Source organism: Triturus cristatus, chromosome 1_2 (assembly GCF_964204655.1).
Source record: "Triturus cristatus chromosome 1_2, aTriCri1.1, whole genome shotgun sequence".
Lineage (NCBI taxonomy): Eukaryota > Metazoa > Chordata > Amphibia > Caudata > Salamandridae > Triturus > Triturus cristatus.
Genome location: NC_140580.1, coordinates 746,243,329 through 746,265,121, shown reverse-complemented (window position 1 = coordinate 746,265,121; position 21,793 = coordinate 746,243,329). Strand labels below are relative to the sequence as shown.

The 21,793-nt window shown below is 43.1% G+C and overlaps 1 protein-coding gene across 1 annotated transcript in view; it reads right to left on the bottom strand.

Annotated features, from left to right (window-relative positions):
- Positions 1 to 1,692: 1,692 nt before the first annotated feature.
- PPCS (phosphopantothenoylcysteine synthetase) overlaps positions 1,693 to 21,793 on the bottom strand; it is a 50,896-nt gene continuing 30,795 nt past the window's right edge. Inside the window, exon 3 of the mRNA XM_085608664.1 lies at positions 1,693 to 3,371. Coding sequence (XP_085464790.1) covers positions 3,051 to 3,371 — 321 coding nt within the window. The 3' untranslated portion in view covers positions 1,693 to 3,050. The remainder of the gene's footprint in view (positions 3,372 to 21,793) is intronic.

The following is a 21,793-nucleotide window of genomic DNA, read 5'->3' as shown; positions in this document are numbered from 1 at the left end:
TTTCAATGAGCACAATAAGTCTGTCCTCGCCCATGTGCCTTAGGCGAGGTGATCATGGGCCGGTTCACCTAAAATTGAGTCAGAAATGAAGTAGAGGGGTGGGGGCCTATTGTGAGAAGAGGCCTGAAGAGCCCAGTTTAGGAGACAGTACATTAAATTACTGCTTTGTATTCAACATCATTGTATGTACATGACTAACAGGAGACTTACAATCTCATTCAGTATCTGTTTCAGGAGCCTGTCAGTCATCTGTTTTTTGGTGGCAAAAAGCAAAGATGAGCCTTTACTGCAGGAACTATTGACAAGCATCAACTCCAAATGTAGCACGGTATAGTGCAGGGCTCTAGAACTGGAATTTTACCTTATGTTAGTGAGGCCAACTCTGTGAGATAGGACAGTAAAACAGGGTTTTCATGATGCTTACTGGATGTCCTCTGCTACAGTACCCATGTAAACAAAGTTATTTAAACTGTTCTGATGAAGGCACTGTAGATGTAGAGCTAACATTCTATAACTTAAAGCAGAGGAGGAAGCAATAACATCTCTGAAGTACTAGGCAAAACATTCACTGAACAATATTCTAAACCACACAATTGAAAATCTGTATGATTGTCAGGATAAATCACGCCAGAACCGGAGGAGGCAGGACACAGATATTTTCGAATGGGTAATAAAATGTAGGTCCATGGTGGAGAACCCAGATCAGATGAGGATTATACATGAAAAAGCTCTCTTCTCAGGAGTGCTAAAATACTTCTCTGGTGGAACCAAACAATATAATCTTCACTCAGCTATAGATTTGTATACCTCTTTAAACGGAATGTGCTGTAGATTCAGAAACATCCCCTAGTGCAAAGACCTCAGGTTTAATTGTGGAATCCAGACCAATGGTGTAAGCCATTGATAGCGGTACTAGTATGTTCAATAGTTCACTTCCTTTCTATTCTCCTCAGAATAGCAACCTCCTGAAAAACACACTTAACGAAAGAGATACTGATTAAGAAGCCCTGCTCTTTTTCCATTTGAGAAGCACTTTTATTAAATGAAGGGTCGCCTCGGGTGCTTTTCGTAACATCGATGTAAAATTCCCATAAACTTGCATGTCTGGTATCTATGCATAGCTTCTACCATCCTGGAGGATTCAAGCTCAACATCTGAAATTAGAAATTTGGCCAAAGTCCTACTAACTTCTCTGCGATGTAGCTGATGAAGCCTGTTCAATGCTACAATTTTCCAGGAATTTCTGGGTGGTTCCGAAACAGTAGCAACCTTCTGTGGTGTATTTTGAACCATATAAGGTTTAAAATGGTGGTTGCAGCAGAACCCAAAGTACTGGCACTCTGTATCCCGAAAGATCCCCTATGTGACAGACTGCACCTTAAATAGAAAAACTGCAATCTTTATGGTACCAAACATGTTGTAGAATGGGATTCTATTTCCGGTACTGAATCCCTCTTACCAAGACCAGTATGGGTAATTATTTTCCAGAAAACAAATTGGCAAAGTTAATAGGTCTTACCTTTTGGACCTATTGGTTTTGCCAATGCAGCTTACCATTGATATGCAGAAAAAAAAAAAGAGGGGGGGGAGGGTGCGGGCCCAATCACGCAACTGCTTTTGCTGATCCAATTATTCTCTAGGAGTGCACATGCATCACCAGGCATGCATATGCTTCAATAATGACACAGACCATTTTTCCTTTTTTTTTTTATGACCGATTTAAAACGGTGGCAGCCACTTGGATCCGTAAAAAAATAATTATAACTTGGTAGAGAAAGAGAAAACAGCACCGCAGAGTAGAGTGGGCAACGGGGGAGAGGATGGGATGAAACAGAAAAGCAGCACATGACGGAGAGAGCAACATGGGCAGAAGAGCACAATGCAGAGAGCAGAGGTGGGAATGTTAGGGTGAGAAGCACAAGAGAGAGAGAACGAGCAGTACATGTGAAAGAGAGCAGCACGACATAGGGTAAGTATTTAGCAGGGGAGAAGTATACAATGGAGAGAGGTTAAAAACACATGCACTCTAATAGACTGCTTAACTAAAAAGAAATAAAAGTAGTTCCCTAAAAGTAAACAGTGAAAGGATACAACTCAGGCAATCAAAAGGATAGTAAAGGGGTTATGCTCCAAGGGTTGGACAAACATAAGTAGAGGACGACAGCCATCAAATAAGAAGCAAATAAAAATGACAATTGAGCCAATCAATGGCTAGCAATGGTTGGGCAGTAATCTCACTGTAAGTTCACTATTGGTCTTTTACAACTAGACAGCATGTGCTGTCTAGAAGGTGAGACTTAAAAATTTACTCACAAGATGTTGATTTAACATGCAGGCTTAGAGTGGGTTAACCACCAAGAACTACCTGCAACATTTCATGCATTACTTTCATCCAGGTGCGATGAGCATTTGGGACAGAGTGGGGCAGACTATTTGATGTTCAACGGAACTGAAACAACAAAAATGCCTAGCTAGCAGCAAGGGAAGGCAGCAAAAGTATGTAGCCGCTCCTCCCAAAATAGGAGCTGTACTGGAAAAAGCCAATCCATGAATTATGCAGTAATACCAGAGGTCAAAGAATGTCAAACATGCCAGCATTCCGTTTTTCCTTCCTACAAAACAGGAAATGCCAAGGCAGCTGAGGAGTAAGAAGAGCAAGATACCAGAACAAAATACTTCACTTCTCAGGCATGTGCAAACTAAATATGGTGTCTGCAGGATCTGCCTAGGATTTGCAAAGGTAATTGATTTCCCAGTTTCTTGGACCACCTACTTCTAAAGACCGCTCTAAGATGGCTGAACTCAAGCCTAGGTTAATGTATGAATGTTCATTTTTAACATACAACAAAACCAAGGAATGCCTTCCTGCAAAACACTTAAGAACCTGCTCACACAAAAGTAGAACACCCCATCAAACTGGTCACCCATGAAAAATTGCTGCATATCATCATAGCCTGAAAAAAAGGGTTCTCTTTAAAGCACATACACATTATTTATACATACTAAGCAGTGGTATTCTTCTAACTCTTCTGAACTGACTTTCGTTAGTTTTATTGTTTCTCTATAAAATGTGTGTGGCGTGATTTAAGATCCTCCACAATCCTCTCCTCTATTTCCACGCCGTCTTCTGCTTCACTTTCAGAAATGGAAATGCAGGACTCTGAGTTGCTGGTCACCACAACAACAGAAGATCTTCGTGTATCAAGGAGGTTAGCCACAACAACCTGGTGACTGTATGTTTCCAAAGCTTTTCTTGCACGAGGTATCAATAGCGTGGCATCGGTTTCCAATTTGAAAGAGATAACAAAAGCTTCAGGAGCCCAGTCTTTAACCAAAGGGGCAAGCATTTTTGGCACCATCTTCATTGTTATCTGCAGAAAGAAAATATAAATCTTACTACAAAATCAAAAATGTATGTCACATTACTATCCACATAATTGTGATGGATAACCAGTACACGGTTTGCCAATCTCCATAACCCTGCATCCCACAAGCACAAGTTTTTTTTTTTTTTGCACGATTACTGGCTGCACCCATTCACTATCGAACAAAGAGTACCCTGTAGAAAAGCAGTCTTGAGAAACACCATTGTTAAAGGGGAAAATATCTCAACGTACTACGTAACTGCTGTTGGAAAACAAGTTCACGACCTCAAACTAACAGTAACTAAAACCTTATAAAGGATCCTAGTGTTCCAGGACAACATTTTGATTTTCACAGAAAATCCTGAGGCGCATGTTGTCCTGTAACAAGTTCTAAGTATTTTAAGAGACCGAGGTAGAACAATCAGACTGGAAAGGGCAAACTATTCACCCAGTAAGGAGAATATCTGGAATACTATTTAGTCTACTGGAATCAGGACATCATTTTGTTTCACTGAAGCAATCCTGAGAGCCTCACCGCTCTCGGGTAAGGAGGCCTTATGGTCGTTTCTTGGACTTTGTGATGATCATGCCCATTTTGTTGCGGGTTATGCTTTGTCTGAACAACCATTGATGCTTTAACTTAATAGGGGCTTAATGTTTGATTGGTCTGCACATACCAATAAAGTTTTTATGGTGGTTAGAAAACACTAGTGCCGGAAGGCCTGGCTTTGAGTCTTTTCATTTCTGAAAAAACATGCATCTTCAATGTCGATGTTAGTCTACGTGGTCCAGAGGCGCAACTAGAGCCAAATTTCGGAGGGGGGGGGGGGGGGGGGGGGGGCGGGCTGAGCAAATTTCGGGGGGGGTGAACTTTAAGCAATAGGCAGAGTGGAGCTGCAGGGGCTCTTAGAAGGGGTGAAACAACAGCAAGGTTTCATTAACATGCAAATGGTCTTTTAAAGACCTGTGAAGTGCTCGGGTGCGGCTGCTTTTTTGCCCAGGAAGGTGTCTCATCCCGGGCTGCCACACAAGACGGGGGGGGGGGGCTGAAGCCCTTTGAGTCCAATGGGTGTTGCGCGCCTGACGTGGTCTAGGTGCAGTGTTGGAACAATGGATTAGAGACAAGGAAAGCGTGTTGATTTCACACCGAGGACCTTGAAGGATCCTAGGATGAATTAGAGTACCATAGAATGTGAGGCTCTGGTCTGTGTGTGGACTGTCTGAATATTCAAAACCTACACTTGGAGTTCAACATTTGACATCTACACAGACCACAAACAATTAACCTACCTTCTTAGTGGAAATGGGTTGGGCAAGACTTTGGCTAGGTTAGTCGGGCTCGTATCCAAACTGCAAGAATACAACCTGACAAATTATGTACAAGAAGAAAAACATTTTAGAGGCGATTGCCAAGAATGCCCCTGCTAAATAAGGAGTGGATGCGATTCAAGAATGCAATGGGGTTTTTCTTAATCCGATGGGTTGGATGCGTTCCAAAAGGATTTATTATTGCAGCAAGTGATAAGAAACAAAGACGGATGGCCTAGAAATAGGTGCCTTATGAGCTCTGAAGGCCTTTGCACAAATTGCCTCGTAGCATACCTTTTTCCATGGGATTGTATGCAGACATGGCCAGGTGGGGCCAGCGGGGAAAAGGAGAGGACGCCTTTAGGAAAACCTCGAGGGACGCACCTTGAGGCAAGTGTGACTACAAGGGTCCCTCAGTCCCCCCCTTCCCATGGGGCACTCCAGCCCCTGACCTGGGGTTTCAAGGAAACTCCAACTTTAGGTAGAAATTGACAACGGTCATTCTACATGGTGGTAATATCTAAATCAGAAGAGATTGGAAAGGAGCCCTAGTATTCTCGTCCTAATGAATGCCATGGACCCTCTGGGCCAACACAGCAGAATCATGTTGACGACATTGATGGTGATGAGGTACTAGTTCCCCATTTCTCCACACTTGCTTTTTAATACCAAGCAAACACCTTATAAATAAATTGCATTTGTTGTTCGCTTTGATTTTTAACCTCTCACTCTATCACGGGCCCCCACTTATTTTTTAGAAGTGCCTTCCTGTTTCCAGGTGTAGGCCTGCTTTCTATCAAACGCAGTTTCTAAAGCGTGGACTGCCAATGATGAAGCATGACACATGGTGGTGTGGGAGGACAGTCCTTCACATTTTTGGAGATGCCCTGCACCTCACTTAATCAATTGTGGTGTGCTTGTTAGGTCTCGGCTAGTGAAGGCTGCGCTTGCGCAGTCTCGCTCGCAAGTTTTAATGTTTTCAGAAGTGGGGCTTTAACCCGCCCCTCTTCTTCCCTCTTCTCCATTGGCTGGCCTCTTAAATGCTGGTCAGTCATTGGAGAAGAGCTTTGTCTCTCCAAAGAAGCCCCGTCTTTTTCGGATTCGGGGGGCGTGTTTTTTACTTTCTTTCTCTCCTCTGGAATGTAAACATTCCAGCCAATGGCAAGAGGAGAGAAAGAAAAAACACGCCCCGAATCCGAAAACACCGCTGCGTTTCTCCGAGGCATTTCTGCTTGACCTCGGAGAAAGGCGGTGGTGTTCATGGCGTCCTCTCCTCCTGCTCTCGGCTCCCGTGTTCGGCTGCTGCTCTGGTCTCCTCCCACTGTCCTCTCAGGCTGGCGCCTCCGACGCATTCCGACACACACTAGGTTAACGCTCTAGTTCTTCTTCAGAGCCCAAGTGATTAGAACTTTGTGGAGCGCTATCTCCATCCCAGCCAGTATCGATCGGTTGCACTGTCTCCCGCCTCGCACCGCGCAGCATAGCTGCTGTCGCGCGCTATCAGGATACCGCGGCTTACGTCCGCGAGCGCCGCATCCACGGGCTGTTTGTTGTTGCCGGGCTGGCGCCGCTGCTTCCGTTCTCCTCACGTAGATTGTGGCGCACTTGAGTTTTTTTCCCTCTCTATCCCGCCCCCTCGGATGGTGACGGTGCGCTCCATGGAGTCTGCCGGTGGCCAGGAAGCGGCCCGCGCCGGAGCCTGAGTGAGTACTGGGACCTACCAGGGGGAGGGGCCGCGGTCAGAAGGCAGAGAGGTCTGCTGTGAAACCTTAGATGGGAGGGGGCGTGAGGCCGCCTGGGGAGGATACGGGGGCAAGGCTAGGGGATAGTAATGACAGCTACAATTACTTGTTAGTGTCTGCTGCATAGCTATGCTCAACAGTATAATATCCGATCCGCAGTGTTTACTTACTCATAAAATAAATAATGCCCTTCTGTGAGCTTCCAACTCCCAAACAGCTTCAATTTGGTTTATTCTCCAGAGCACCCGCCTGGCGTCATGCGACAAGTTTGACAGCTGGAATATTTGTGGAAAGACACGGCCTTGGAGACCACCCAGTGATACAAACAAGTGATGCATGCCATGCTTGAATGAGTCTCGGCCACTGATGTTGAAGACTGGGATAGAAGTGTGATGGGGTGCTTAGGCATGGGAGCCGTATTTGTTGTGCCACAGGCCCAGGGCAAGCAGGAGTGGATTAAATGTAGTCAAACTTCCCAACCACCTCTAGTGTGTTAATTCTCTGTCTGACGAGCAAACAGATGCACCTGCCCGGGGCATGTCGGTCAGTGAAAATAACGCATCCAAACTGCACGTTTTCAGTGATCACGGTCCTTTTGAATACAGAAGAGAGAGGTAGTATCCTCGTAAATGCGCTCCAGACTCTCTGGAATAAGGGGCCTTTTAAAAGGTCCATGTATCTATGAGCTCATAAGCATGGCGAGGGGGGATAGTGGCTGCAGTGTGACAACCAATTTCCCCCAGCCTGCCTTTTTTTCCAGTGGAATCGTAAACAATTAGTTATCATCCATAACCTTTAAGGAAGGCTATGAGATGTTGGGAGACATGTTTCATATGCTTTCGCTTTAATTTTAAATGTATGGGGGCAGTGTTTGGCCCCTGTGGTATAAAAGTTTATAACATAATTCCTGACCATTTTGATATAATCTGTCCTCCAGTTCTTCCAGCCTTGCCCCCTGGTAGGTGTATAAAAATTACCTAAGCCATGTTTGCGTTCTTGTACCTGTAGTCATATCTATGCATTGTGTAAGGCTCATCTTAGCTTTCACAAACGAAGAAAATAACAGGACTGGTGAACTCATGGTGTCCTATACCTTAATGCCTCAGCCAAAGTGATGTCTGTGAGAGCTGAAGCCCTATTATTAAACTTCAGTGTGACTTTAGTCTGTGTTCCTAGGCTTTTTGAACACACTGACAACTAAAGAGTATCATAATCTGTTCTCCAGTTCTTCCAGCCTTGCCCCCTGGTAGGTGTATAAAAATTACCTAAGCCATGTTTGCGTTCTTGTACCTGTAGTCATATCTATGCATTGTGTAAGGCTCATCTTAGCTTTCACAAACGAAGAAAATAACAGGACTGGTGAACTCATGGTGTCCTATACCTTAATGCCTCAGCCAAAGTGATGTCTGTGAGAGCTGAAGCCCTATTATTAAACTTCAGTGTGACTTTAGTCTGTGTTCCTAGGCTTTTTGAACACACTGACAACTAAAGAGTATCATTATTTACCACTACAACTGAGTCTTTGGAGGAGAGCACACCTTCAGATTTCTCCCCAAGCTCTTCCGAGATCAAGATTAATGTACAAATCCATGTCTGTCTCCATCCAACCCCCCCACCTCCGGTCTGTACAGCACAGCTTTTACAAGTTTTACATTTATATTTATAAAACTTCCTGGAGTGGCAAAGAGTTGTCCTAAATCTTACTGATCTTTGTAGTTGTGTTTTTTTTGGCATTGTCTCCACCATTGTACATGAAGAATTAAGGCTTTTGATTGTTGATTGAATCCTGCTTGCTAAATCATACCTTCATGAAGAGGTGATGGTGCCCATATTCTCGTATATCCCATGAGGGCACATCACCTTGTTTACTGAACTTGGGCCAGGCGATCTATTAAGCGTTCCAATTCAGGTTGTGGTGGTGTTTTCCTGCTTGATTTTTTTCTGTAATGAGACCTCTTCCTTCCGCCAGGAGTAAATCTGAATAGTTTCCTATTCTGAAGCAAGAAAATAAGTTTATACTTATAGTGAGGAAAAACATGTCCCTGCAGATTTTTAAGTAGATGACACCTACTTATTTGATCACTGTGATCACTAAGCCTGGTGCATTTGCATTGCTTTACCAACAGTTGGTTCATAGATTAGGCAAAGAATATGGTGATGGAAGAGGAAGAGGCATACTCTGGTTGAATAACCTGCGCTTTAAATAGTGTAGGATTACTGTTGCGTTGGAATCCAGATCATCAACTCTTCTGGTCACCTCAATTTGAAGCCAGGAAATATCTAATCGCATCCATTATGAAGGTTCTTATCAAGTTTAACAAAAAAGTGAAGAATTACTACTGATCCCCATAGCACCTTTATGGCGATTGGAAATCTGCTTGGACCTGCATCATATGGATTGACATGGCATCAAGAATGGGGCCTCTATAAGGTCCTACCAGTTTAATTGATCTGTGTGGGACCAGTCTTATATCCAGCAAAAGTAATGGCCCTGTAGACACATTATTATTATTATTATAATAATGTATTTTGTTTTTGCTGTGTCCAGATGTGAAGCCTATTAAGGAAAGTTCACGGTCAAATAGTCAGTATTTCATGTATGACTACGGCAATGCATTGTGTCAGTGTTTAACCTTATCAGATACATTGTATCAGCCATCGACCTAATCGAACCATCCAAAAGTGAGTTCAAAAATGGTTGGTTACTTCACATTTGAGAAACCTAGGACAATTTGGTTTGTTCGCTGTCCACAGAGACCCTGGGGAAGTCTGTGTGGGAACTCATCTATACAGATTTGTGCGTTTGTACGGATGTGTGTATGTGTTCATGCCTATCCATGTCTGTGTGCGTGTGTGTGCCTATTCACTCGCGGGTGCGTGTTTGTGTGTGCCTCTTCATTCGTATGAGTTTCCAGAGTGTGGGCATTGTGTGAGCACTCATCTATGCATATTAGTGTGTTCGTAAGGATGTGTGTATATGGGTGCTTTGCGGCGAATGGCTATACCGGTTGTGTTTGTGTATTTAGAGAAGACGATTGTCACGCCATCATAAACACCTTTTAATAACTGTGTGTGTAGGTGGCTCTGTGGGTGGCTCTATTTGTGTGTGGGTTGCTCTATGTGAGTGGCTCTCTGGGGGTGGCTCTGTGTGTGTGGGTGGCTCTATTTGTGTGTGTGGCTCTGTGCGTGGGTGCAAATGCAATAGGTCTCGCATTTAAGAGTGATTAAGCTATTGACATTGTAAATAACAATACTGTTTCTTTAAATGTTTTAAAAACAAAAACAAACAAAAATAATGTCATGAGCAATGCCAATAGTTCTAACTTTAACAATGCCGAGACCGTTGCATTGTAAATGATTGTTTTTGTGTATAGAATCAGAGATGTTTTCAGGGTAGCTTCTTTTGTGTATTAAAGAAAAAAAGGAGAACAAGAAGTAAAGAAATAATTTTTCAGTAGAGAGTAGGTGCATCATCTTGCACTGTCTACTTTGGAGCCCTGACAGAAATGGGCACATCATTTTAAATAGCTGCCTTATCAGGTGGGCAGCTGATTATTCTGAAGCCTGCTGGCAGACAATGGTCACGTTTGAGCTACGCAGTGGCAGCCTGTAAGCTACTGATGAGACCCCTGCTACAGAGGCATCTCAGGTTCAATGAAGGTTTACTTTTGGGAATAAAGCCATTTTGGTCCGGGTGGTAGGTCTGCAATAAATTTGATAATCCAAGGTGGTGCGAGTATGGGGTTGTTGGTCGGACCAACAATACAGAGCGGCGGGTAGAAATCATGGAAGCCGACAAGAAGCTCTGGTTTCCAAGTGGTTCTATTACTCTTTTGTGGAATTCGCTAATACAACAAGTGTAATCAAATCTTGGGCCACAATTTTGATTGCATTAAAGGAACACCTAAATACATTTTTACAAACATGGGCAGTCATTTTTCTCAACGGAGGTGTGCAGATTTTTGACATTTGCACGATCTAAAGCATGTGCATGTTGCCTTATATAGTCCATCTTGCAACAGTTTGGAGGAAAGGTGAAATTACTTCCTTCTGAAAGAGGTTTTATACAGCCTTAGCAGCTAGTGTTGATGAGGATAACTACCTTAAGAAAAGGCCTGGGATCGCAACATTCTATGAAAGGCATTTTGCCTTTCTGGTTACTGAGAGGTAGGGAGCCTAAAACCATGTATGTGCCAGAGTGGTTAAAGACTTGCATATCTTTTTAACGGATCTGTTTCTATGGATGTGACGAATGTGAAGCATGCAAGGGTTCTGATTAAGCAAGGGAAAAGGATGCTATGAAAAGTGCAAAAACACGTTTTTGTTATGTAGGTTTTGTTATGTAGCCGCAAAAGGGAGTTTTAGCTCACTTCACCAACAATGATTATCAGAATGTCAAATGCTTCTTTGTAGTTGCTGTCAGAGAGACGGTGGTGGAACAGAAGTGTAATATGTATAACACTAATCAACAGGCAGATACTTTAAGGAATTTGACTTCACATCAAAATGGTGATGCAATGGCTCTTGACTCAGTGTGTGATGACAAAGTTGCAAGTGCTGATGTGAGTGTCCTGAATCTTGAGGGAGGTGGATTTTAGGAAGAGTTCTCAAAATGATCATGTCTATGCAGGAGATCACGCCACTCCAACTTTCACTGGTATCTGTGGTGATGCTGCTAGGATGGCCATGACCTCCTCAGACACTCTGACATAAACCAGAATTCTTGTTTTTTTTTTTATATTCATGGACTTAATTGATGCACCAGCCTTGATAGGTGGGGGTGTATCAAAGGAAAAAAAGTCTCTCAGTAATCTCCTCATCAGAGTCCCTGCAAAGTTTCAAGACTGACTTACATTAGCTTCTTACATTCTTCGTCGTTTTTCCATGGTTTGCTTTTTTCCCTATTTATAATAGGAAGGGGTAAGCAGTTAGGTGGCTAATTGCTGTTCTGGTTTTCTACTGCTTCATCATATGATCCGTTGTAGAATGGGGCTTAGAGGTCCTGGAAGCAATCATAAGATTTACAACTTGTAATTTGCTGTGGTGCTGCCAGTCCTGTTGGTTTTGTACAACTTTTTACCAGCTATTCTCTTCTACTTACTAAAATGGATCCTATATCCTTGCAACTCCACCAAATACTCCCCTGATTCAAGTGGCACCAGTGGTCTGGTTGTACAAGCCAAGTAATCTTTCAGGGTTTCCCTCACTACTGATAAACGTCTAATAAAACGCTGCATATCTCCAAATGTAGGTGACTATTACCCATGTATATCTTATACTCAACTTGAAGTAAAGAACTGTCTTAGACACATTTACAAGCAAACTAAGTTTATTTTCATAATTCAAGAAAAAAAAATGTATCTTAATCACGGTTAATGAACACATTCTATTGGCTTATTCAGGAAAGCTGATGGGATACTTTTGAATTTAATGACGAAGCAAGATTATAAATCGCAAACTTTTAATTTTTCCATCATGGGATACTAATTATTGTTCACTAACAGAACAGAATGGCAAGCTCGTCCTCCCATATCAGGAGTGATGGGCAGGGCAGAAGTAAAAGAATGCAAAAAGAATAACTAAGGTATGCAGCGAGTGCTGAACCACTTGTGTTTTTTGAGTCACAATCCTGATAATGTCTGATCTAGTTGCCACACTGCAATTTTTAAAGACATCAAACTTGCTCTTGAGACCCAGAGGCTGCTATGCTTCTGGCAGAAAAGACTCTATTAGGAAGTGGTCTGTACGCGTTCTCTTAAAATGTGGTAATGCATGATAATATCCATCTACCTACTGAGACAGTCAAAACCCTCAGATGGTTTTATAAATAAAAAGCTGACTGCAATACGTAGAGCCATGTTTTGTAAAGGTAGTATCCAAGACCTCGTTTAGATCTATGATAAAACAATGTTGTTCTGACGGAGAGAGAGACCTAGTTAAAAACATGGGTTGAGAAACTCTTGTTTATATAGATATCGGAAACAACCTTCGGAAGCAAAGAGGACTATGGAACAATCACTGGCAAAGCCAATTGGTCTCACCTTTTAAAAAGCAATGCGGACTACTGACTTTGCTAAAGCTTTTTAGCTGATGCTTTTCTGTCATGGCAAGAGGAAAAAAATGCATCTTAGCCAATGTTGAACAGCATCTTTAAAAAAAAAAAAACAAAGTGCGAAGTTTACATGCACAACACATGCTTTTGTGTGGGCCAAGACACTATGATGGCTTAGCAGGATCACGTTTGCAGCGTAACCTTTCAATTTTAGTTTTTACCATTCTATAATGGTGGACGCCTATCTTGGAGCAGTAAATTAAAAAGCTATATAATACATTGTACACATTAATAAACGAGCAGCCCAAACAAAAACAAATGAGAAGAGTGACCGAAGGTCTGCAAAAGGGAATCTGGTGGGAGTGTATAAAATAAGTGAATTTCATTAGAGCATGAGCTGCTGGGGATGGGTGCGGAGGACCAACAGCAGTACCTAAAGGTTAAAAGCAAATCCAGCCTGGCAGGAGGACCAGCACAGAGAGTGTGGATGAGGGATCTGAGGACTGGTGCAGCTAACGATGGAGAGAGCAAGAAACAACATGCACTCCCAAACAGTGCTAGAAGAAAACAAAAACATGAGTCACCTCCAATACAAGTAATCAATTTAGAAAACTGTAAAGAAGAAATACTCCAGGGGTGAAACAAACAAGAAATCTGGAGAAAAGCCGCAAAGTAAGAAGCAGGGACAAGAGAGCAACAAGGAAAAAATCAAATCAGGAGCAAGGTGATGGCCCACAACCCACTATATGAATATATGTTTTAATGTGTTAGTGACTATAGGTCTTCAACAGCAGACAACTAATGCGGTCTGTAGGCGAGACCAAAATACCATACAGGACAGGCAAGAACAAAAAGCTTTTATTTCGCTCACTCATGTGGCTGATGTAAAACGGCTAAAAAATGCTACCCTCCAAGGCAGTTGTTCTATTTATGCATGGGTTAAAATGGAAAGTTCTTTCTTTTGGAAAGAACTACCTTCAATTGCGAGGGAGCAGATGGTCTCACTTGAGAAGTACTTTTGCTCAAAACTCTCCAAGAAATTCTTAATCACTAGGATAACAAAATAATACATTCTATTTAAGCTGCAATGGCTACTAAGCGAAATTGGTGAAAGAAGAGATCAAGTCACATGTAGCCCAATAAAGTAGTATTGTCTCTCCTTGACACATGCTAAGATCAATTATTTTCGCAAGTGTCAGGTGACGTGGGGAACCTGCTTTAAGAAACCGATTTAGATAACAGTGGTAAAATATAATCTCATGAGGATAATTCCTTCAGCCGGTTTCAGTGCAAAGGTGAGAGTCCAAATACCCACAAATCAATGTAAGGAGAATGTTAAGATTGCAACACTTGTTGTGGCCTGTTGCAGTCTCCCTATTACAGAATTCCAGGATCCCCCAGGGCCAGCAACGGCAATTCAGTGGCAGATTGACACACAAACAAAGTGCAGACTGCCTTGCTCCTCCTGAGGCTATAGTTTAACTAGGAACCAGGCAAAACATCAGTGGACCACAGAGGATGTGGCTGAAAAGAACCAAGATACCTGAGCAGATGGTGAAAGCACCAAGGGGGCAGAGCGGATTGTGGAAGTCTGGAATCCATCCAGAGCATTCACACTCCCCAAGCTTCCCAGAAGTGAAGGCGAAAAAGAGGCCGAGTATACCTGTGCTCCTACCTGATGGCAAACGATGTAGCAGAGCTCAGCACCTTACACGGTGGTATTGAGTCTATGTATGCGACTGCATTTCCTTTGACACAGACACGCATGCACACACACCCACACCCACACACACACCAACCAGAAAAACAAAAAGGGAGGCTGAGTTTCAAACAACTCCTTCAGACCAAGTCCCACAACATATGCAAGTAAGGCAAAGTATCTGAGAAATCAGGTTATGATCAGACCGCTTGGAAGGAGGAGAGAACATGGACGAAATCTATCACCACCAAGTACAAAGAACTGAATGCCAAAACTGACCGAACCGGCTCTTCCCTTAAGAACAGAGTAGGCTTAATTTGGGGCACCTGACCCAGAAAGTAATGAGGGTAAAAGGCAAGTCTTGATAAAGGTTAAGGAGAGAGTTGAGAGCCCATGCGACTATAAGATCACCCACATCCCGCCCCGGAGGTTGGTGCTTGTTTTCAGCAGTGTGCATGAACAGTCGTTCTTTTCAGAACTTGTGCTGAGCTTTACAAATTTGAGCCACAGGCATGCCACCAAACATTCTATAGAAGGATCACCCAGGGACATAGGAGGATCTGGCAGTTAAAAGGCTAAGACATCCAGTGGAATGAGGAAACCAAGCAAAGATGAAAGCCTTCAAACTTCCAACTAGAGGTCCCCTGAAAGGTTAACAGGCAGGTCGGAAATAAGTTTCATGATGGTTCTGAAGTCCACAGAATGCAGAGACTAGATTAGGCATGTTGTTGTTTTGCTAGGAGGCAATCGCATGTTTAGGTTTTTCATCTTGAATCCAAGAAATGAAATTGCAGCCTGTAAAAAAAATAAAAAAAACAATTGCCAAATTCAAATGGCAATTAGATATCCAGCAAAGATTTAAGCAACTCAGATCGAGACCACAAGATTTTTCACAGAAGGTGTGTTGCTGGTTGTTCAAGGCACAGTTTGGAAGGAAGTGATGACTATATATACTACTGTTGAGCAGTCAGGTGTGCAATGCCCATTGGGCTGAAAGGGCTTCAGCGCTCCCCATCAGCTACCTTGGCTGGGCTGGGGCTGCCCGCTTGGCCTGGCCAGGGCAGAAACTGTAAAGTGTTATGCTTGCCTCCTAAGCATGTTTACAGTGGGGAATTAATAAATCCAAGGAAAGTTGTAGTCCACAGGAAGTCTTTATTAACTTCAACCACCGACAGGACTTGCCAACAGGTCCGCACTCCAGTGTCTCCTCAGGCAGAATGCCAGTCTGTCATGGAACCATCAGACTCACATTCTGTCACCAGGACAACCACTGACATAGCTCAGAACACAGAAATACAAGCAAATTACAACACATCCCCTTTACCAACAACCAAAAGAAAACAAGCCCCCTGAAAACAAGATGCATGAACAAAGAAAGAAAAGCAATATTCCTAGCATTTACACAAACAACTAAAATTCAAGAAACACAAGAAAAATAGCACTAATACAAAACATAATCTTTAAACTTTGAAGGCATGTGCCCTCGTCTATGCAACCTCCCAGAACCCTCATTTCCCTTTACTGAAACACAACCATGAACACTGGCTGCACCCGGAACCGAGCCATCTGACTTAACCAACCTAGACATACTCCAAGTGCAACCATTGTCCAAGGTCACGACATTTTTTTTAATTGTAATGATGACAAAAGGACCAGATAGATTAGATACCCCTTTGTGACAACGTTTCACCCCCTTCACCCAAACTTTGTCACCAACATTCCACACCCTCTTCTTCACGGACTTCTTGTCATCATAACGCACCTTATATCGTTCCTGATACTCAGAAAGCCTAGTTTTCCTCTCCTCCTCACACACACCCTTGCTCACCCATTTAGGCAGCCAAACCGGATTCAACTTAGAAACTGCCAACCTCCCCCTTAAAGCTTCAAAAGGAGATTTCTGAGAAATCGCATTGGGAACCGTTCGATGAGCCCACCAGGTTTCCCTCAACACATCACTCAAAGAAGCCTTGGAATCAAGCGCCCTTTGAACACAACTCTTGACAACCCTGTTCATCCTCTCCGTGAGACCATTGGCCTGTGGAGAATATAATGCAGTCTTCTGATGAACTATCCCAAGACCTTCAAGAAAAACTTGCATCTCTTGGGAGACGAACTGCACACCATTATCTGTAACCAGAAACCTGGGCACCCCTTCAGAAATAAAAACATCCTTAAGAAACTCAATTATTGACTTGGAATTGACCGTGGCCATACACTTGGTAATCACCCATTTTGATGTGTAATCCACCAAAAGTACAACAAACCTCTCATGAGACGGCATTAGTTCCAACGGACCCATGATGTCCAACCCCAACTTGGTCCACACTGCATCTGGTACATCCACTGGTGAAAGGGGAACCTGATTGGCCACATGAGACTTGTCATTGATAGCACATAAATGACAATTTTTAACAACTGATTCCACCATTCGATCCATTCCTGGCCACCAGTACCTTTCCCTAACACGTGCTTTCGTGAGACTTCTCCCAAGATGTCCCTCATGGGCCAGATTAACCACCTTATCCCTGAGGACACCAGGCGGAACCAATCTATCACCCCTCATCAATTTGCCTCCAGAAAAAGATAAATCATCCCTCACACTCCAAAATGGTTCCACGACAGGATTAAGGTCTTTGTAGCTTGGCCAGCCTTTAGCTACAAACTCTTTCAGGGAAATAAATGCCTCATCTTCAACGGCACCAGCCAACCACTCTTCCTCTGAGAGCGGATCTTCCATCACCCAATTCACATTCTCAGACACATCATCAAATTCTTCACCGCTCGCTGGCAACCTAGACAAACAATCAGCTGACTTGTTACTCAAGCCAGAAATGTAGTGCACACGAAAATTAAATTCCTGCAAACCTTCACTCCATCTCTTAAGCCTAGGAGTCAAATGGTCACTGTGATGACACGAGAAAATTTGAACCAGAGGGCGATGGTCAGATTTTACTTCAAAAGGAATTCCCCATAAATAAAACTTAAAATGATGTATGGCCCAAAACACACTCAACGCCTCCCTCTCAATACAAGAATAGTTAACCTCTGCATCTCTGAGAGCCCTGGAGGCAAAAGCCACAACCTTCTCTACACCATCCTCCACCTGCGAAAGTACTGCTCCCAGACCCTTGAGACTCGCATCTGTTGTAAGAATGGTTCTTAATTTCGCATCAAAATGACCCAAAGTAGGCATCCTTCCAATTTCTGATTTAACTAACTCAAAAGCTCTTTCACACTCAGGTGTCCAGACAAAATGCACCCCTTTCTTCAGTAAAACTCTAATTGGTTCAACCACACTGGCAAACCCTCTCACGAATTTGGAGTAAAACTCCGCCATGCCCAGAAAAGACCTAACCTGCTCCTTATCCTGCGGGGCAGGGGCCAACACAATACTCTCTGCCAACTTGAGTTTGGGTTGTATACCCTCTCCAGAAATAACGTGTCCCAGATATGTCACAGATTTCAACCCTATACGACACTTGTCTCTTTTAAGAGTGAGCCCTCTTTCCTTCAACTTGCACAACACAGACCTCAAAACCCTTTCATGCTCATTCTCACACTTCCCATAAGCTAAAATATCGTCTTGGAAAAACAAGACATTAGAAAGATCTCCAAGTACCATCTTCATAATTCTTTGGAAACAAGCTGCGGCTGAAGCCAGCCCAAAAGGCATCCTCAAGAACTGGTAAGCCCCCAAAGGAGTAACAAAAGATGTTAGATGCCTGGAACTTTTGTGAAGTTTAACTTGATGATACGCGGAGGACAAGTCCAACACGCTAAAAACCTTGGCCCCCTTTAACAAACTGATGCATTCAGAAATGTTAGGAAGGGGTTGTCGATCTACCCAGATCCACTCATTTAATCCGCGCAAGTCCACACACATTCTCACCGCTGTTCCCCCATCCTTGGGTGCCAAAACCACTGGGGCCAGCCACTCTGACGCCTCAATCTCCTCAATCACCTTCAAATCCAGCAATCTTTTAAGTTCCATTTTCAATGGTTCCATCATTAAATTTGGCACCCTACGTACCTTATGTACACAAGGCTTAGCTGAACTCTTCAAAATAATTCTATGCTCAAAACCATTCAAACAACCAAGATTATCCGAAAACACTTCCGGGAAGTCTTTGACATATTTCTCATTACTCACCTCATCATCAATCTTTGAAATTCTCCCACTCAACCTCTCACACAATTCATCCATCAACATCACTTGATCTCTCGGGTCACTGGCATTGGGATTTAGAATTATACCCAAATCACGTTGATGCCTCCACCCCAGCAGATTGTCTCCCCTCACAGCAACATAAACTTTCCCCGTTATTACCCTCTGTTTAAATCCAATTTTAGCAGTTACATATCCAACAATGTCCACACGGGAACCACCATAACTAAAAGGAGCAATATCCGGAGGTTGTAACATCACGCTATCCAACCCAACCACCTCATCCCAAATTTTGTTCCCAATAAGTGTGAAAGGCGAGCCAGAATCAGCCATGACCGTGAAGTTGTTGTGATCAACAGAAATGTCACAAAAAGGGATGGTGACCCTACCCGAATCCACCTTGTCTCCTACTTCTGAAATGTTGGATATAACTAATGTACGAATCATATCAGAAGGACTTTCTACATTATGACTCTTCTTAGATGATTTGCAAACCCGGGCATTTGCAAACCCACGCGTGGGTTCGGATCCCATCCTCGTCGCCAGTAATAAATCCAAGGAAAGTTGTAGTCCACAGGAAGTCTTTATTAACTTCAACCACCGACAGGACTTGCCAACAGGTCCGCACTCCAGTGTCTCCTCAGGCAGAATGCCAGTCTGTCATGGAACCATCAGACTCACATTCTGTCACCAGGACAACCACTGACATAGCTCAGAACACAGAAATACAAGCAAATTACAACACAAATCTCCCCCACCACCACATAAGGTGTCCGTGCCGCACACTCTGCATAGTCTTTTCCATTTCAAGGAAAACGTGTCCATTGCACAGGTGAGAAAACAGCAGTGGGGGATTAAAGCTCCGGTTGTCAGATCTCACCCCACCCGCAGGAGTACTCCAACACTTCCAGAGCAACAAAAGCGAGACAATAATAAGCCCCATCACAGGGGTAATAAAACACACAAACAGTGGTTTGTCTAAAAGATGTTGGGTTACAAGGAAGAAATGATGGAAGTCTCACAAGTGCATTACATTAAAATAACAATATTAGAAGCCCTTGGTTTTATATTTTAGTTGCGAGTTAATGACTCGGGTGCAGAACTACACAAGTGGAAAAATAAATATAACATCTTGATGAAAGGAGTTTAAAGCACTAGATAAAATGCAATTATATAAAAAAAAAAGCACAAATATTCATCTGTTTGGATTTGTCTTTTCTACAAATTTAAAACTCCAGTTCTAATTTCAGCTGGGGCATCTCTGCTTTTCATCCTTAAAGGACTGATACAATGCAGAACATTTACAGTCCTAAAATACTGAAATCTTGTGTAGAAGGTGCTGTGCAGCATACAAGTTATGTAATTAGTCAAATGAAAAAACAGGTTTCAAGAAAAGTTAAAGCTGAATACAACATGCAAACATTGCAAGTCTCAAAAGTATTTAAAGGGATCTGTCAATTCCCTTTTGAAAATCAAAATGGATAGAGTTATGACACGTGTTTCGAAGTAATGGTGACTGTTTAGATTTAGATAAATGGATGCACTTCAAAATCATTGCAATATATATTCATTAAATGTTGCGGTGTACACCACGGTATCCCTAAATCGGAGGTAAAACTTTGCAATAAGCAACTTTCAGTGATTAAGCCCCTGATTACAATTGGCCCAGTTAATTCTGATATGTGCTGTGACTCTTATTATGAAATACAATAGGTTTACAGGTTTTGGGCCAAGCACCACAATCTCACAATTCTCCTTCGGTCAATTTCAGCAGCGGAACCTGTTGAAATTTACAAGGCGGAAAATTGAGATTTGGTGAGGAAAGCACCAAAATCTGCAGGTTATGCCACAGCTATGCCACATTTTTTAGGGTTAACTTTCTTTATTCATTCTAATACAAAACCACTCGTCTACATAACAAGGCGGCAGGGACGACTGCAAACATTCTCTATGAAAAGTATAAAGAGCAAAGCAAATTAAACCGCAATGTCCAGATTTAAGACGGCGGTATGAAGGAAAACAACACAGTGCTGAAATGCACTTACATTCCTCCTCAGCACCCCCACCCCCATGCCCCGGAAGGCCCCACCAGCCTTCAGGAGCACACAGTTGCTGACCATCCTCCTTGTAGATGCCTACTTGCTCTACATTGGGGATATATTCGACTAGTTGCCGTTAGGGTTGCTAAGTGATAATGGGGAGATCTTCAAAACATGTAAGTATTTAGGGCAGTTGATTTGAAAGAACTCAGTTGATTGCGTGGAGAGACATACGTTCCAAAGGGAGTCAAAACTAGAACCTCTGCCCGTCAGACCAAGAGTCATCTTTTCCATCCTCAACATGCCCCACACCTAGTATAGCCAGGATCTATGGATAAGTGTCTCTTCTTTCCCAAGAGGTCCACTATAGCTTGTTTGGCTGCACCTAGCAATAGTGTCATTTGGCGTCCCTTGTGTCATTTCACTGTGTACGAGAGACAATCTTTTGCCCCCAGAATGACATACGTCGGGAACCTTAGCATTTGGATCTCAAACTTAAGTTTAATCTCGTTGAGGATCCGCTCCAAATACATAAGTTTAGGGTAATACCAATGCAGGTGCAGCAGCGTCCCTGCATTACCACAGTGTCTAGAGCAGAGGCCACTTTCACTTGGGCCCATTTGCGAACCCTATTAGGCGTATAATACCAGTAATGCATGATTTTCATAAGTCTCTATCATCAAGGTACTAGTCACACTTAAATAGGGTTGCGCCAGTATCTCGGACCATTCTTTGTTTGTGAATGAACTCGCCACCTTGGCCTTCCTTCGGAGCCGACCAGCCATGCAGGTTTGAGAGAGGTCCAATTTATTAGCATTATAGATATTGAAATTTACCGTCCATCATCCCGTTTGAGGAAGAACCATTTTTCCAAGGCAGTCAAAGGACGATATGTTGCCGGTTGCATCCAACTGAGAGTCACCCAGTGCCTTACTATAAAAATACAACAGCCTCTCTGTTTCAGGGAAACCATAATCTTGTTTGAGTTGTTTAAACGTTTTCGTTCTTTGGAGGTAAAACAGATCCCTTAGTCACTTATAGCCAGCTTTTTGCCATTCAGCAAATTGCATGCTGGCCATGCCCGGAGTGAAGTCGGGGTTCCCTAGAACAGGAGTGAGAGGTAAGGGGAAAGAGGAAAAATGTGTCGATCATAAATAACCGAATACCAGGAGGCCAGCGCGACTCATGTAACTGGGGAAGAATATAGCCCACATGTGTAAAATTGTCTGGGGTGCTTTCCACATATTATCACCGGCTATCTTTGCCCCATAAAGCACTATGCCTTTTGAGAGACTGCTCTCCCCGATACCACCACATAGCGAAAGCTGGGAGGCATGGTCGTAATTAGCAATATGGGAAAATACAAGGCCACCCTGTGCCGTTTGGCCCTACATTGTACGTTTAGGTAGCCTGGCTTTTT